The sequence below is a fragment of the Delphinus delphis genome, chromosome 10, assembly GCF_949987515.2.
Source record: "Delphinus delphis chromosome 10, mDelDel1.2, whole genome shotgun sequence".
Classification (NCBI taxonomy): domain Eukaryota; kingdom Metazoa; phylum Chordata; class Mammalia; order Artiodactyla; family Delphinidae; genus Delphinus; species Delphinus delphis.
The window spans coordinates 40,562,873-40,577,864 of NC_082692.2; the positions used below are offsets into that span (position 1 = coordinate 40,562,873).

General features: G+C 55.5%; 1 protein-coding gene across 1 annotated transcript in view; it reads right to left on the reverse strand.

Moving 5' to 3' along the window:
• The window catches only part of ITPR3 (inositol 1,4,5-trisphosphate receptor type 3), a 66,715-nt gene that overhangs the window by 23,178 nt on the left and 28,545 nt on the right, over nt 1-14,992 (reverse strand). Inside the window, exons 8-23 of the mRNA XM_060022001.1 lie at nt 14,353-14,499; nt 14,002-14,097; nt 13,392-13,442; nt 13,050-13,192; nt 11,710-11,809; nt 11,456-11,616; nt 10,703-10,844; nt 8,993-9,154; nt 6,464-6,636; nt 5,802-5,921; nt 5,224-5,406; nt 4,050-4,301; nt 3,818-3,962; nt 3,166-3,307; nt 2,297-2,496; nt 230-359 (exon numbers count right to left, since the gene is read on the reverse strand). Coding sequence (XP_059877984.1) covers nt 230-359; nt 2,297-2,496; nt 3,166-3,307; nt 3,818-3,962; nt 4,050-4,301; nt 5,224-5,406; nt 5,802-5,921; nt 6,464-6,636; nt 8,993-9,154; nt 10,703-10,844; nt 11,456-11,616; nt 11,710-11,809; nt 13,050-13,192; nt 13,392-13,442; nt 14,002-14,097; nt 14,353-14,499 — 2,347 coding nt within the window. The remainder of the gene's footprint in view (nt 1-229; nt 360-2,296; nt 2,497-3,165; nt 3,308-3,817; nt 3,963-4,049; nt 4,302-5,223; nt 5,407-5,801; nt 5,922-6,463; nt 6,637-8,992; nt 9,155-10,702; nt 10,845-11,455; nt 11,617-11,709; nt 11,810-13,049; nt 13,193-13,391; nt 13,443-14,001; nt 14,098-14,352; nt 14,500-14,992) is intronic.

The window sequence follows — 14,992 nt, forward strand, 5'->3', positions numbered from 1 at the left end:
CCTCAGTTTCCCCATTTAGGAAATGGAGGGGATGACCCCTGCCCCGTGCCCTCATTGGGGCAATTAAATGAGACAATGGAGAGGAAAGGCCCTTGCAGACTGGGAAATGGGGGCAAGGCTGGGGAGCTGGCCTGAAGTGACCCCAGGCCGCAGCCCACGGCTGTGTACCCCTGGACGAGTCACACAGCCTCGGCATGAAGTCAGGGTGAAGGGAAGGGTGGGGGCTCACTGGCGGAGTCGAAGGCTGGGGCTGTGCCATCAGCCCCGTTGTCCTGCATGGGAAACACCTCCACAAACTCCTTCTTGAAGACGGACAGCAGGTATGAGATCCGGTAATCCAGGCGGACATTGAGGATGAACTGGAGAAGGAGGAGAGGATGGGGTGAGGACCGGTCTGAGGTCAGGAGGCCAATCTCGCTCCAGGAAGAGTGAGGGGCCACCCTGAACGAGTTCCAGCACTCCGGAGGCTCAGCATTGATGTTCAGGACCCTATGGGACAACACAACCAACAACATCAAGACTCCCCTACCCAGGGAAGGCATGCTGGTGCAGCCACCGTGGAAAACAGTATGGAGGTTCCTCAAAAAACTAAAAATGGAGCTGCAGTATGACCCAGCAATCCCACTCCTGGCATATTATCTGGACAAAAATATAATTCAAAAAGATACCTGTTCCCCTATGTTCATAGCAGTACTATTCACAACAGCCAAGACATGGAAACAACCTAAATGGCCATTGACAGAGGAATGGATAATGAAGATGTGGTACATATACACGATGGAATATAAGTCAGCCATTAAAAAGAACGAAATAATGTCATTTGCAGCAACATGGATGGACCTGGAGATTATCATACTAAGTGAAGTAAGTCAAACAGAGAAAGACAAATACCATACAATATTACTTATATGTGGAATCTAATGTACAACACAAATGAACCTACCTACGAAACAGAAGCACACTCACAGACACGGAGAACAGACTTGTGGTTGCCAAGGGAAACAGGGGTGTGCGGGAGGGAAGGATTGGGAGTTTGGGATGAGCAGACATAAACTATTATATACAGGATGGATAAAGAACAAGGTCCTACTGTTTAGCACGGGGAACTATATTCAGTACCCTGTGAAAAACCATAATAGAAAAGAATATTTAAAAAGCATGTGGATATATGTATAACTGAATCACTTGCTATACAGCAGAAATCTAACACAATGTTGTAAATCAACTATACTTCAATAAAAATAAATAAATAAATAAGGACTCCTCTTCCCAGGGAGGTCCAGGGCGCCCTCTCCCCAGCTCCTGCCTCAGTGATGGTGAATGGTACCTCCTCTCAGAATGAGGCAGAGACCGCCCCCCGTCACAGCCCACTCAGTCCCTCTTTCCCAGGCTGGACGCTAACAGGGATGGGAAGGCAGCTCCCCAGGTCCAAAGGCCGACTCTTGTCCTCCTATCCTTCTCTGCCAAACAGACCCTGGGGTTCCTGGAAGTAGGAGGGAACCAAGGACTATGGGGGAGCAGGAGAGGCGGGGTGGGGGGTGAGGACACAGGGTTTGCAGACACCCCTGACTGACCTCTATCCTCTGTCATCATGGGGCACAGAGCCTCTGGCCACACCCAGGACTCAGATCTGGAAGCCCCCAGCCCCCAGAATGAGTTAGAAGTCCCCTATTCTGACTCCCCTAAACAGACCCTGCCCAGACTGGGTCCCCAGGGACATCACTGCATTACCCTTCCCATCCTCTGGTGGAAGCACAGCAAAAGCAAAGGGTCCTTATCCCTTCTCAGGACCCTATAAAGCCCCTTCCCCAAGTGCTGCTGAGGAGTCTCAGACCCAGAAGACACCCAGAAGAAGGATGACTGTGTCCACCCCACCAGGAAACAAGCTCTCAAATCTCTAGCTCTGCTTCAAAACCTGTGTGACTGCAGAAGAGTCCCCTCCCCGCTTTCCCTTCCCTCATCTGGACAATGAGGGGACAGCGCGCACCAGAACCACTAGGAGGGCTCGTTACCGCACAGACAACAGGCCCCACCTCCAGTGTCTCTGATCCATAAGTCCCAGGTGGGGCCCAAGAACCTGCATTTCTAAGTTCCCAGGTGAGGCTGATGCTCCTGGTCGGAGGACCACACTCTGAGACCCACTGGGCTACCCACTGGGCTAGACGGCTCATCGTGGAGCCTCCCAGCACTAGATACTATGATCTGAGGGGGGTTCACCTCACCAACCTCCTCATACCTGCCCCCCGTTCTCCTGCCCTGTTCCTAACACCTCCCGCCACGCTCCTGGCCCAGCCACCTGCAAGATTTCCAGAATCTTCAGTTTGGTCTCCATCACCACAATGTTCTCATTCTCCTCAAACTTGCTTCTGTCCAGCGGCTCAGGGGCACCGGCGCCGGCAGGCAGGCTGGGGGCGCCAAAGACAGACTGCTTGCGGTTCAGCACCATGGTGGACATCATGTGCCCCACTCCCTGGATGGACCGCCGCACGTTCTTGCCTGCAGAGCGGCGAGCAGGAGGGGGTCACAGAGGACACACGGCAGGAGCACCTGGTCTGACTCTGTCTCTCTCAGCTGCAGGGCAAAGCCACCCTAAGGAAGGGGCAGGGCTTCCTCCACCCCAGGAAGACTTCCTGGGGGAGGTGAGCTTTCAGCCAAAGCTGGGAAAAGAAGGGAGGGCCAGGGCAAAGGTGAACTGTGTGGGGAGATCAGTGAGAATTCTCATGTGGGAAATCACGAGAGCTGTTACAGAGCACGGGGGACTCAGGGGACACTGTGTGGAGAGCACTAAAGGCCAGGGGTCAGCCTCCGTGCACTTTTTGTTTGAATGATTTTTCGCCACCAGTGGGTGTCCCTGACGGCTGGGCTGTTTCCTCTTGATAGCAGGGTGTGTCCCCCCATCTGACTGGGAGCTCCCCTGCAGGGTGTCATTATCTCCCTCAAGACCAGGCTATGTAGGAAGGCAACTCGCCCAGACCCCAGGGTCTCCACAGTGCCTAGGCAGGGGGCCTCTCTGGTCCAGCCAAGGCTGGAGGAGACTGGGGCTTAAGACACTCACTGGCAGAAGAGCCAGGAGGCAGGAGGCACAGGAGGGTCGATGGGAAAGGTAAAAGGAGACTGAGAAACACTAGGGTGGGTAGCGGATGGCCCGACGGAGCAAAGCCTCACCGCCTGGGTCCTCATAGACTTGCAGCATGGCTGGGGGGCCCTGCACGCAGTCGATGATGCCCAGCAGAGTGCGTGTGAGCCGCAGCAGCTCGCTGAAGCTGTAGAAGCCGAAGTAGATGAGGTTGTGCGCCAGGCTGACCACCTGCGGAGAGGGGGTGGGGCCGAGGTGAGTGTGGGTGGGGCCAAAGTGTGGTGGGTGGGGCCTCATGAAGGGCGTGGTCTTGTGGGTGAGGCCAGCCCAGGGAGTATAATGAGGGACAGATTCCTCGGGAAAGGCTCTAGGATGTCAAGGCTGCATGGACACGGAACCAAAGAGTCCCAGACAAGGGCAGCCTGACCCCAGAGGGTTACCGAGGAAGAGAGGCCTGCAGAGGAGGCCACTGTGGGGAGGACAGGGCAGAAATGCAAGAAGTGGCGGGTGGCTCCTGCCAGGGGCCCGTGACCCAGCCCTGGGCTGATGTGGTGAGTGGACGAGGGGGAGGCAGCCCTCTCCGGGGCGTCAGGAGAGAAGCCTCCCTCCCAGCGATCTATGAGGTCTCCCTGCAGTGGCGGGGGCACTGAGGGAAGTGAGGTCGTATATCCCACACCCTACCCTGGGGAGTGACCGAGACCCAGGAGGGGGCAAGCCAGCGTGCTGCTGACCCCAGCCCACCTCAAAGGTGAGCTTGTTCTTCTCCTCATTGGCAAAGGGCACGGCCTCGCTGACCACGTTGTTGAGGTAGTCCTCCACGAACTCCATGGTGCTAGCAAACTTGTTCTTCTTGTCATCTCGGGAGGCGTTGAGGTTGGAATCATAGCTGGGGGTGGAGGCAGCGAGGCATGAGGGTCCCCTGAGATCCTCCCCCTCCCGCCGAACCCTGCCCACCCTCCTCCACCCAGCTCACTCCTTGATGGTGATAGCCGTGGGGATCTCAGTCCAGAGGCGGGCGAACTTGACGGGCGTGACCAGTTCCTGGGGGTCACGGTCCACGTGCACATGCAGCATCAGGTGGCAGAAGGAGGCACGCAGGTCAAAGGGCAGCATCTCGTCCGCCATGCACAGGAAGATGAGGTCAACGCCCAGCTGCTGAGAGATCTCATCGATGGCCAGGTACTGCCGGTCCAGGCACATGCGCGCAAAGAGCTTCAGCTGGTACCTGCGGGACAGGGAGGACGGTGAGGACGTGGCAGGTGGGCTCGCAAGGGCTGCTGGCACAGGCCTGGGCCTGCTGAGGACTTGAGAAAGTGGCAAAGGGACTTAGGTTAAACCACGCACCAGCCACCGTAACAGAACCCAATTCTGAGCAAGCCAAGTGGACAGAAACACAGTCTGGGATTAAGTAATAGCAAATCTCCCCTCTTTGCTAAGGAGGAAGGTGCTTCTGGCTCAGCCAGGACAGGTCTTCATGGGAAGAGGGATGGCACAGAGAAAGGCTGGGAGGGGGAAGGGAGGAGAGCTCGGTAAGAGGAACCCTGCTCGGGCAGGGGGTTGAGGGCAAGACTGGGAGACAGAGGAGGGGAGGGTGCAAGACCAGGGTGGAAGAGCTATAGAAATGAAGGCTGTAGGAAGCTTTGTTCTGCACCAAGTCATGCCCTCTGCCTCCTCCTCGGAGGCCTGCATTACCTACCCCAGGCTCCATGGCCAGGCAGCCTGGGTTTGGATCGTGGCTCCCTGCTTACAGCTGTGTCACCTTGGGCAAGTTCCTTTACCTCTCTGTGCCTGTCTCCCCAACTTTATAATGCGAGTAATGATAGTCTCTACTTCACAGGGTTGTCGTGAGGCTGAAATGAGTGATTGGGTGAGTGTTTTGACCAGTGCCCAGGAGACAGTGAGCCCTTGATGAGTGTTATCTAGTATTCTTATTTTTTAAATACGAATGTATGGGGACAGGTGTGGGTTTGTTTCAGGCCTCACCACTGTGCTGAGCCCGGCCTCAGGCCACCCAGTGCTCCTCGGGCCGCCCAGTCACCCATCACCTAGCCTCCCTGGTGAAGGCAGAGGCAGGAGCCCCCGCGAAGCTGCTGGGGCTCGTCCCGGGGCAGGGCCTGGCGAGGCCCCCTGGGAGGAGCATGAGGCACCTGTAGTAGCTGAGCACGTTCTCATCGTGGGCGTTGCCGGCCCGCGCCTCCTGGGCCAGCTGCCTGATGCTCTTCTCATGGTGCTCGTTGTTCTTGTCGGTCCACATGAGCCACACTTCCTCCTCTGAGTACTCGATGCTCAGGTACTCAAGGGACTGCGCCATCTCCTTCACGGGCCGAAGCCTGCAGACCGACGGAACCCATCACAGGGAGCGGGGCCCAGAGCCCTCCCCGAGCACCCCCGGCCACACAGACCTCCCCTCCCAGAGCTGGGCTGAGGGCCAGTCAGGCTGCCTCCCCTGTGGGACCCACCTCCAGCTTGCGACCCCAGACAGACCATGAGCTTCTGGAAGGCAGGGGCCTGGGCTCATTCTCCTCTGTGCCCCCATCCCCTCCCCCACACAGTGCCGAGCTCCGAGCTGGCCACACAGCAGGTACTGGGTATCTGCAGAGAGCCTGCAGGTTCTAGCGTGAACCCAGACAGGGCCCCAGCTCTAAGGCAGCGGGGGTTCCGGGCAGGGTGGAGGCCTGGTGGGGGGGATGTGAGCTGCAGGTAGGAGACAGCGCAGCCGGCTCACTCGGTCTGGATGAGAATGTCACTGTTCTTGGGGTCCAGCACACACTTGCAGATGAGCTCCTGGGTGACGGGGATGGCGATGTGGTTGGACACACACAGGTCAGAGAGGTAGTCCAGGAACCTGGAGTGGTGACAGCAGGGGTGGGGTGAGGGACTCAGAGGTGGCCCCCCAGTGGGGACAAAGCCCACCCTGCTCCTTCCCCAGCTGGCAGCACCAGCTCCCTGGCACTTGGAGTTTGCTGCTCCTGCAACCTTCTCAAAGCTTGTAGACAGGGATGTGGGCTCCCGGCTCCCTGGGGAGGGATGACCCACAGTCATCACCCTGGGGCTCAATGGGAGTCCAGAGGGTCAGAGGAAAGGAGACACAAGGAAGGAGTGATATTCAAAATATTTAACTGATCCAATGCAGGCACTGGCTTGGCCGCTGGAGAAGGGTCTGGGGGCCTCCTGCTCTACCAGGAGTCAACCCCCTTGTTGCTAGGTTGGGCCAAATATGGGAGGGGACATAGGGAGGGGCTGGGGGGGCCAGGGCCTCAGAGAGGTGGCAGTTTATCAACAAGTGCAGAAGGATTTCAATATTTAACAGCCAGCACCAGCAGCTTTCTCCCCTGGGCAGCAGTGGGAGGGGGGAGGGGGGTGGTATGGCGGGGGAGGGGGGCCCACCTGGGCTCCCGGTTCTTCCGCACCAGGCTGACGAAGGTCTCCACCTCCGTCTTGGTGATGTGCTTCTCCAGGAGCTTGCGGTTGTTGTGCAGCAGGGCCGTGATGGTGTCTTCGGCCAGGATGTCATAGCCAATCTGGGACTGCATCATCCCGAACTGCTTGGCGATGTGCTCCTGGGGGGTGGCCGGGCTGGGGGTCACAGGGAGCCCAGCTCTGCTCCAGAACACCGCTTCCAGGGCCCCAGACAAGGACCCGACACCGGCAGGGGACCCCAACCCTAGGAAGCTAAGGGGTCCAGGAGAGGATGCCAGCTCCGGGCAGAGGGCAGTTTTATGTAATATAGTTATTTAGCTCACCATCCATCTCCCTACCAGAGTGAAACCCCCACGAGGGAGGGACCCTGTCTGTTTGGCAGGGCCAGCTACATGATTGGTGGGGCCCGGTAAAAATGAAATAGCACGACTCTTCCCAGAAATAAGCCCACACACCTACAGTCAATTACTCTTTGACAAAGGAGGCAAGAATGTACAATGGGAAAAAGAAGTCTCTTCAGCAAGTGGCGTTGGGAAAGTTGGACAGTGCGTGTAAACCAATGAAGTTAGAACACACCCTCTCACCATACACAAAAATAAACTCAAAATGGTTTAAAGACTTAAATATAAGACATGACACCATAAAACTCCTGGAAGAGATCATAGGCAAAACATTCTCTGACATAAATCGTACCAATGTTTTCTTAGGTCAGTCTCCCAAGGCAAAACAAATAAAAAAATAAATAAACAAATGGGACCTAATCAAATTTAAAGCTTTTGCACAGCAAAGGAAACCATAAACAAAACGAAAAGACAACCTACAGAATGGGAGAAAATATTTGCAAATGATGCGACCGACAAGGGTTTAATTTCCAAACTATACGAACAGCTCATACAACCCAACAACAAAAAAAAACAACAACCCAATCAAAACATAGGCAGAACAACTAAATAGACATTTCTCTAAAGAAGAAATACAGATGGCCAATAGGCACATGAAAAGATGCTCAACATCACTAATTATTAGAGAAATGCAAATCAAAACTACAATGAGGTATCACCTCACACCACTCAGAATGGCCATCATTAAAAAGTCTAAAAATAACAAATGCTGGAGAGGGTGTGGAGAAAAGGGAACCCTCCTACACTCTTGGTGGGAATGTAAGTTGGTGCAGCCACTATGGAGAACAGTATGGAGGTTCCTCGGAAAACTAAAAATGGAATTACCATATGATCCAGCAATCCCACTCCTAGGCACATATCCAGACAAAACTATAATTCAAAAAGATATGTTCACCCCTATGTTCACAGCAGCACTATTTACAATAGCCAAGACATGGAAACAACCTAAATGTCCATCAACAGATAAGTAGATAAAGAAGATGTAGTATATATATGCAATGGAACACTACGCAGCCATAAAAAAAGAACGAAATAATGCCACTTGCAGCAACATGGGTGCAACTAGAGATTATCATACTAAGTAAGTCAGAAAGAGAAAGACAAATACCATATGATATCAGTTATATGTGGAATCTAAAGTATGACACAAATGAACTTATCCATGAAACAGACACAGACTCACGGACATAGAGAACAAACTGGTGGTTGCCAAGGGGGAGGGGGTTCGGGGAGGGACAGAGTGGGAGGTTGGGGTTAGCAGATGTAAGCTTTTATATATAGAATGCATGAACAACAAGGTCCTACTGTAGAGCACAGAGAACTATATTCAATATCCTATGATAGGACTGCCCTGGTGGAAGAGTGGTTAAGAACCCGCCTGCCAGTGCAGGGGACACAGGTTTGAGCCCTGGTCCGGGAAGATCTCACATACCGTGGAGCAACTAAGCCCGCATGCCACAACTACTGAAGCCCACGCGCCTAGAGCCCGTGCTCTGCAACAAGAGAAGCCACCTCGATGAGAAGCCTGCGCACTGCAACAAAGAGTAGCCCCCGCTTGCCGCAACTAGAGAAAGCCTGCACGCAGCCACAAAGACCTAATGCAGCCAAAAATAAATAAATTAATTAATTAATTTTTTAAAAATATCCTATGATAAACCATAATGGAAAAGACTATTAAAGAAAGAATGTATATGTATGTATAACTGAATCACTTTGCTGTATGGTAGAAATTCATACAACATTGTAAATCAACTATATTTCAAAAATAAATAAACCAGAGGTAATATTAAAAAAAAAAAAAAAGAAATAGCAGGACTCTTGTTCAAAAATTAAGAATTTCAAGACAGCCACAGTGGAGAGTTAAACCCAGCATGAGGCCCCTCTAAGGATGGAGCCAGGTTGTGCGCTGTGAGGACAGCCCCACTATCTGGTTTGGTTCCCTGCAGCATCCTCATCCTTGGGGCCTGAGACGGCGCTTGGCACACGGCGGGTGCGCCTTGGTGAACACGTGCTGAGTGAATGAGAGCAGGAGTGAGGGAGGGAGCGAGCCGGCCAGCAGGTGAAGGGGCAGCAGTCCAGGCGGCGGGCAGCCCACCTGGTTCTTGCGGTAGTCCTCCTGGGAGTGGCGCAGCACGCGGTAGCACAGGCGAAACATGTGCTGGTAGGGGGCGTTCTTCTGGTCCGAAAGCTCCTCCAGCCGCACCAGGGGGCCCTCACCCCCCTTGTCACGGAACGGGGTCTTCAGAATGCCAAAGATCTAGGGAAGCAGGGAGAGTCAGGAGGGATCCCTACATCTGCCTGCACCCCTAATTGTCCCAAGAATCCTAAGCCCGAAACTGACCCTGCCTGGAAGCCACCCTGACATTAACCCTGAGCTGATTCTAAGCTAGACCATGACCCCCGCCCACCCCTTACTCACTCCCCTCTCCTGGCTGGAATCCCAACGCTGGCCTCAGCCTGTCCCTCCCCAACGTGAATTCTAATCCCAACTCAGATCTTGGGCCTGGCTCAGCCTCTGGGGGAAGAGCTGCGGCTCACTGCAGCTCAGGGGTCTGAGGCTAAGAGAAAAGGCAGGCCAGGCCCGTGTGGCCAGAGCTTAAGAGACCAGACACAGGCCTGCCTTGTCCAAAAGGATGGATGTGGGGATGTAGGATTATATAAAGCCAGGCTGGCAAAGTGGTAACAAGTGAATTCAGGCAGTGTTTGTTGTACTATTCTTTCAATACTTTCCCAACGTTTGAAAAATTTCATAATAAAAATTTAGAAAAAATTTTTTTTAAAAAAGCACAAGTTTTGGCTTCCCTGGTGGCGCACTGTTTAAGAATCCGCCTGCCAATACAGGGGACATGGGTTCAAGCCCTGGTCTGGAAAGAGCCCACGTGCCGCAGAGCAGCTAAGCCCATGCACCACAAACGCCAAGCCCGCGTTCTAGAGCCCGCGTTCTAGAGCCACAACTACTGAGCCCGTGTGCCACAACTACGGAGCCTGCGTACCACAACTACTGAAGCCCACGTGCCTAGAGTCCATGCTCTGCAGCAAGGGAAGCCACCGCAACGAGAAGCACGCTCACCGCAGCGAAGAGTAACCCCCGCTCGCCGCAACTAGACAAAGCCCATGCGCAACAACAAAGACCCAACACAGCCAAAGATAAATAAATAAAATAAATAAATTTATTAAAAAAAGAAAAAGCTCAAGTTCTCAGCCTGATATCTGAGTGCAAATCCTGGCCCTGCTGTTTCCTAGCTGTGGATTCTTGGTCAAGTTACTCCAACTTCTGCGTGCCTCCGTTTCCTCATGGGTAAAATGGGGATAATGATTAATAAATAAGCTCTCCCCAGGTTGGGAGGATCAAATGAGTCGATTCATGTAGGGCACTTAGGGCAGTGCCTGGTACATGGTAAGAGCGCAATAAATATTGCGGGTGTTGTTTTTTTTTTTAAGAGATGATAAGATCAACCATACCTCCATTTTTTTAAAATAATAATAATATTTTTTTTAATTTTTAAAAGGAATTGATGAGAAACATCAGGGAGACTGCAGCTCAGCTGGAGATGGGAAAAGGCAAGCTCACGTTCACAAAACGTCCTGTTCCCAAAATTAAAAAAAAAAAGCAGGAGTGAACTTCCCTGGCGGTCCAGCGGTTGGGACTCCGTGCTTCCAATGCTGGGGGAATAGGTTCAATCCCTGGTCAGGGAACTAAGATCCCACATGCTGTGCGGCCAAAAAAAAAAAAAAAAAGGTGTCCTGTTCCCTGGTCACTGGCCTTTCCCCGAGGCCGCCCACCCCCATGCATGTGCATGGCCACCTGTTTGAGGATGTTCTGCTCTCTCATCAGCTTCTGCCGCTCCCGGTTGGGCTTGGTAACCATGATGTCCAGCACGTTCTGCCCGTTGTTGGGGACGTCGCTGACGAAGAACACCAGGTCCTCCAGCAGCTGGATAACAAATCTTCACGAAGGGACACCAGGGGTGACGAGTGTGAGGTGCCGACCCTGGGCAACCCCCAGGACCCCCGTCACATGCCCCCTGGGGCAACCAGTCCTTCCGCACGTGCCAGCCCTGCTGTCACAGCACAGAGCCCATCATCTGCCTTCCATTTCTCTCCCAGCTTCACCCCGAACTGCTATCCAAACACACCCCTCACCCCACCCATCCTGGATCCAAAGTGCCCTCTAGACAAAGAATCTCAGGATATTCCGATCTGGAAAGAACCAATAGGACACAGGCAGGGTGTTTGATGTGAAGGGCTCTGCATTTCCATCCACCACTTCCTAGCTGTGTGACCTTGGGCAAGTCTCTTAACCTCTCTGAGCTTCAATCCCACCATCAGTAAAACAGGGGTAATGATGGCTCCATCACAAGGCTAGTTCTTGGAGTATGTGAGCAGTGAGGCTGGGGTCCAAGGTCAGCCAGGGGCCCACAGGGACCAGTCCCCACCTCTGTCACCCTGCCCCCACCCAGCCTATCCAGATTCTGCTTTGTGACTCCTCTGTGAAACACAGGCCCCAGGAGGACAAGGGCTCTCAGGAAACCTCGGCAACCCTGCCCCTGAGGCCCACCTGCGGTCATTCTGGCTGATGAAGCCCTCGTTGAGTTTCTCCACGGCGCTGGCCAGCATGGAGCTGGCGTCATTGGCAAAGTCCAGGTCTCGGATCTCGGACACAGGAACCGACACAATGGCGAAGGCTTCCTTGTCCTCCTTGGTGGGGCACGTGCCCAGCTGCAGGGACAGAGGTCAGCAGGGCACTCAGGGACCAGCCTGGGCCCCAGCCCAGCCCCCAGCCCAGCCCCCTAGCCCCGATGGGCCCCACACCATGAGCCGGATGGGTCGCTCCTCCTCGACATCAATGGGCACGTTGGTGCTCTGGATCCACGTGTTGGTGCAGAGGTGCCGCAGCCGGACATACGAGTTCCTGCGGGCAGGGGGGCGGACAGAGCAGGGGGAGTGCGCCACGGAGCGTAACCCGGCAGTCTGCCCGCTCTAACCCCTGGGGCTTCCCATCTTCCACCTGCCTCCACACCCAGCAGCCGTGGGACAGAGGCACAGGTCCCCTCCAGGTGAGGAGCCTGAGCCAGAGAAGAGAGACCAGCAACACGGCCCCCAGGCCCTGTACTAACTGCTGCGCTTTGCCAGGCCCACATGCCTTGCCCAGTCTCCCCAGAACGAAGCTCTGAAAGCCCAGGCTTAATTACAAGCTCAGGACCCAAATTTATTGGGACAAATGAGGCTATTTAAACTATCCCACCTAGTGTCAACTACGCATGTAGTATTTTCACGGCGAAAATACTCCTGTCTTTGATTATGAAATACAATTAACATTCAGAAATGAAAAATAACCTGAATCTCCAAGTACACCTGGCCCCAAGTTTCCGATAAGGGATCGCGGGCCTACAGTGATTCAATGAATTCTCCCATCAGCCCTGCTGACGGGCAACTTGATAGTCTCACTTCACAGGTGAGGAAGTTGGGGCAAAGTGACAGAGTCAGCTGCCTGAGATCAGCCAGCCAGTCAATGCTAAAGCCTGCTTGACACCCAGGAAGTTTCTTGATGTTACATTTTAGAATCTCGGGGTTGGGGGGGCCTTAAATGTCAGGAGGTCCAGCCGTCACATCCAATGCACCCTGGACAAGCTGTCATGCCGCCCGTGCCTGAGCCCCAGGCTGAGTGGCTTTAAAGAACACTGGAGCAAAGGCTTTTTTTTATTTTTCGGTATGTGGGCCTCTCACTGTTGTGGCCTCTCCCGTTGCGGAGCACAGGCTCCAGACGCACAGGCTCAGCAACCATGGCTCACGGGCCCAGCCACTCTGCGGCATGTGGGATCTTCCCGGACCGGGGCACGAACCCGCGTCCCCTGCATCAGCAGGCGGACTCTCAACCACTGCGCCACCAGGGAAGCCCTGGAGCAAAGGCATTTTGATGAAGAACTAGCACAAGGCGGCACCCAGGGTGCAGGGCCCAGGGCCGGGCACATGGCAAGCATTCAGTGGTGGTGAGCTGCCTACAGGCCTCAGAGCTGCATCCCCAGAGGGGCAACTCATGGCAGGTCCTGAGGCCAAAGGACCTCAGAAGGACAGAGGAGTGGGGGGTGCAGGGAGTCCAGGTGCCAGCCTGGGCACCCCCGCCGGCGCCCAGGCACACAGCGCCTACCTACCGGGGCACGAAGGAGTCGGTTTTCTGCAGCGTGGTGGGATCCAGCTCGAACAGAGAAGCAATGTCGTTGCCGTGGGGCACAGCAACCAGGCGGTATTTGATCTTCTCCCCAGCGTTCCGGCGACCTGCGCGGCCCTGGGCACCCTGTGGTGAGGACCTCAACTCAGGCAGGAGCCCCTTCCTCCTCTCAGGCCCCCTGAAACCACCCAGGATCCCACCTGAGAGGCCGTCTCCCTCCAGCCCACCTCCCAGGGTTTCGCGGCCTCCCCGGCCCCACCCCCGCCCACCCCAGAGCTGTGCACAGTCACTCTTCCCGGCCCTGGAACCCTTCTCTGGTCCTCACCGTTCCCGCTGCCTTGGGATCAGAGGCGTCACCCTTGTAGCTGGGGTTCTCCTGCTCAGAGGTACAAGATAGGGGGGCTATCCACATGACCCCCACTCCAAAATACAGTCTACATGTGGCCCTGGGTTGGGGCAGTCAGGAACCCCCCCAACCTCCCAAGGGTGCCCATCCCAGCCCCCAAACTCATGCCACTCCTTGTTGACATGGAGGAGGCACCAACTAGAGCCCCAGGCCCTGCCCTCACGGCCCCTCTCCAAAGACCCACAGATGGATACGGACATACACACATGAATGCCCCAATATACACAAGCCTGTGCGTTACGGACAGACAAGGACGTGGAATGTAAGTTCCACAAGGGCTGGGCGTCATGCTCACTGCTGTATCCTCGGTGCCTAGAATAGCTCCTGGCACACAGTAGGAGACACAGTCATATTTGTGAGACTTATTCATAGTCATGCACGTCTTTGACAATATTTGTTAAGTAGATGCATGAGTGCAGAGAAGCCAGGGTCCACAGACACATGTATCTCTGTGCAGACGTGTGCCAGGCACACATGCTCGTGCACGCACGGCCTGAGCTCCCAGGATGCCCTCTGCCTCCCCACTCACCTCAGCAGCCAGGTAGTTGCCCGTGGCCAGGTGCTTGAAGCGGTACAGGCCGTTCCAGTGGCCAGCTCCTCCACGGCAGGGGTCATGGTGGACCACCTGGCGGGTGCAGGGGTGTCAGGCTGGAAGGAGGGGCTGGCTGGGGAAGGGGAGGCATGGCGGGGAGGGGCACCGCAGGCCTGGAGAGCTCTGGGTGGATGGCTCTGGGACCCTCTCTGGCCCCTTGGCTGCAGAGGGGCTCAGACGAGAGACGGATGGGGGTGGACCTCCCACCCTAGAGGGGGAGGAGGAGCGGGGGAAGCCCAGGGCTGCAGAGGAGGGCTGGGGCCCAGGCGCCGGAAGCAGGGATCTGACCTCCACCTCCCAGAGGGCATTGGAGCTGGTGGCCGAGGTGGCGGACTGGCGCAGCGTGGTGCGCAGGAACACCTGCAGCTTGCCCTTGTACTCATCGCACGTCAGGAACTTCTCCTGCTCCGCGTGGAACAGCCGCACCACGTCTCCCTGCAGGCGGCAGGGCGTGGGCTCAGGGCAGACAAGGACCCTCCCGGGGGAGGAGCCCACCTGTCTCAGATACTGGCGCAGCTCCTTCTTGAGCCAGCAAGCCAAGGGTGGGGTGCACACCTAGCCCTCCGAGAGGGCGGCCCCTCCTGCCAACCCCTTATGTCCTACAGGCCCCAACCCGACAGCCTCGCATCCTTGCCCGAGAGGGCACAAAGGGCAGGGGGCCTGGCCTAGAACCGTGGAGAGGTGTCGAGGGCACAGGGTGCTCAAAGAATCTGGGCCCACCCCACGGTGGGGGGATGGGGACCCCCACTCCACTGCCACCCCCTTAGCAAGACAGCAAAGTGAGAGCAGCCAGGACTGGGAAAGGATGGACAGGGGGGTTGTGAGGCCAGAGACAAGAGAAGCGGAGGACCAGCTGGGGCCGCTGGGTAGGGCCCTGTGGGAGTGGAGGGAGGCCGGATGGGGGTGCAGAGGCAGAGAAGGGTCAGCA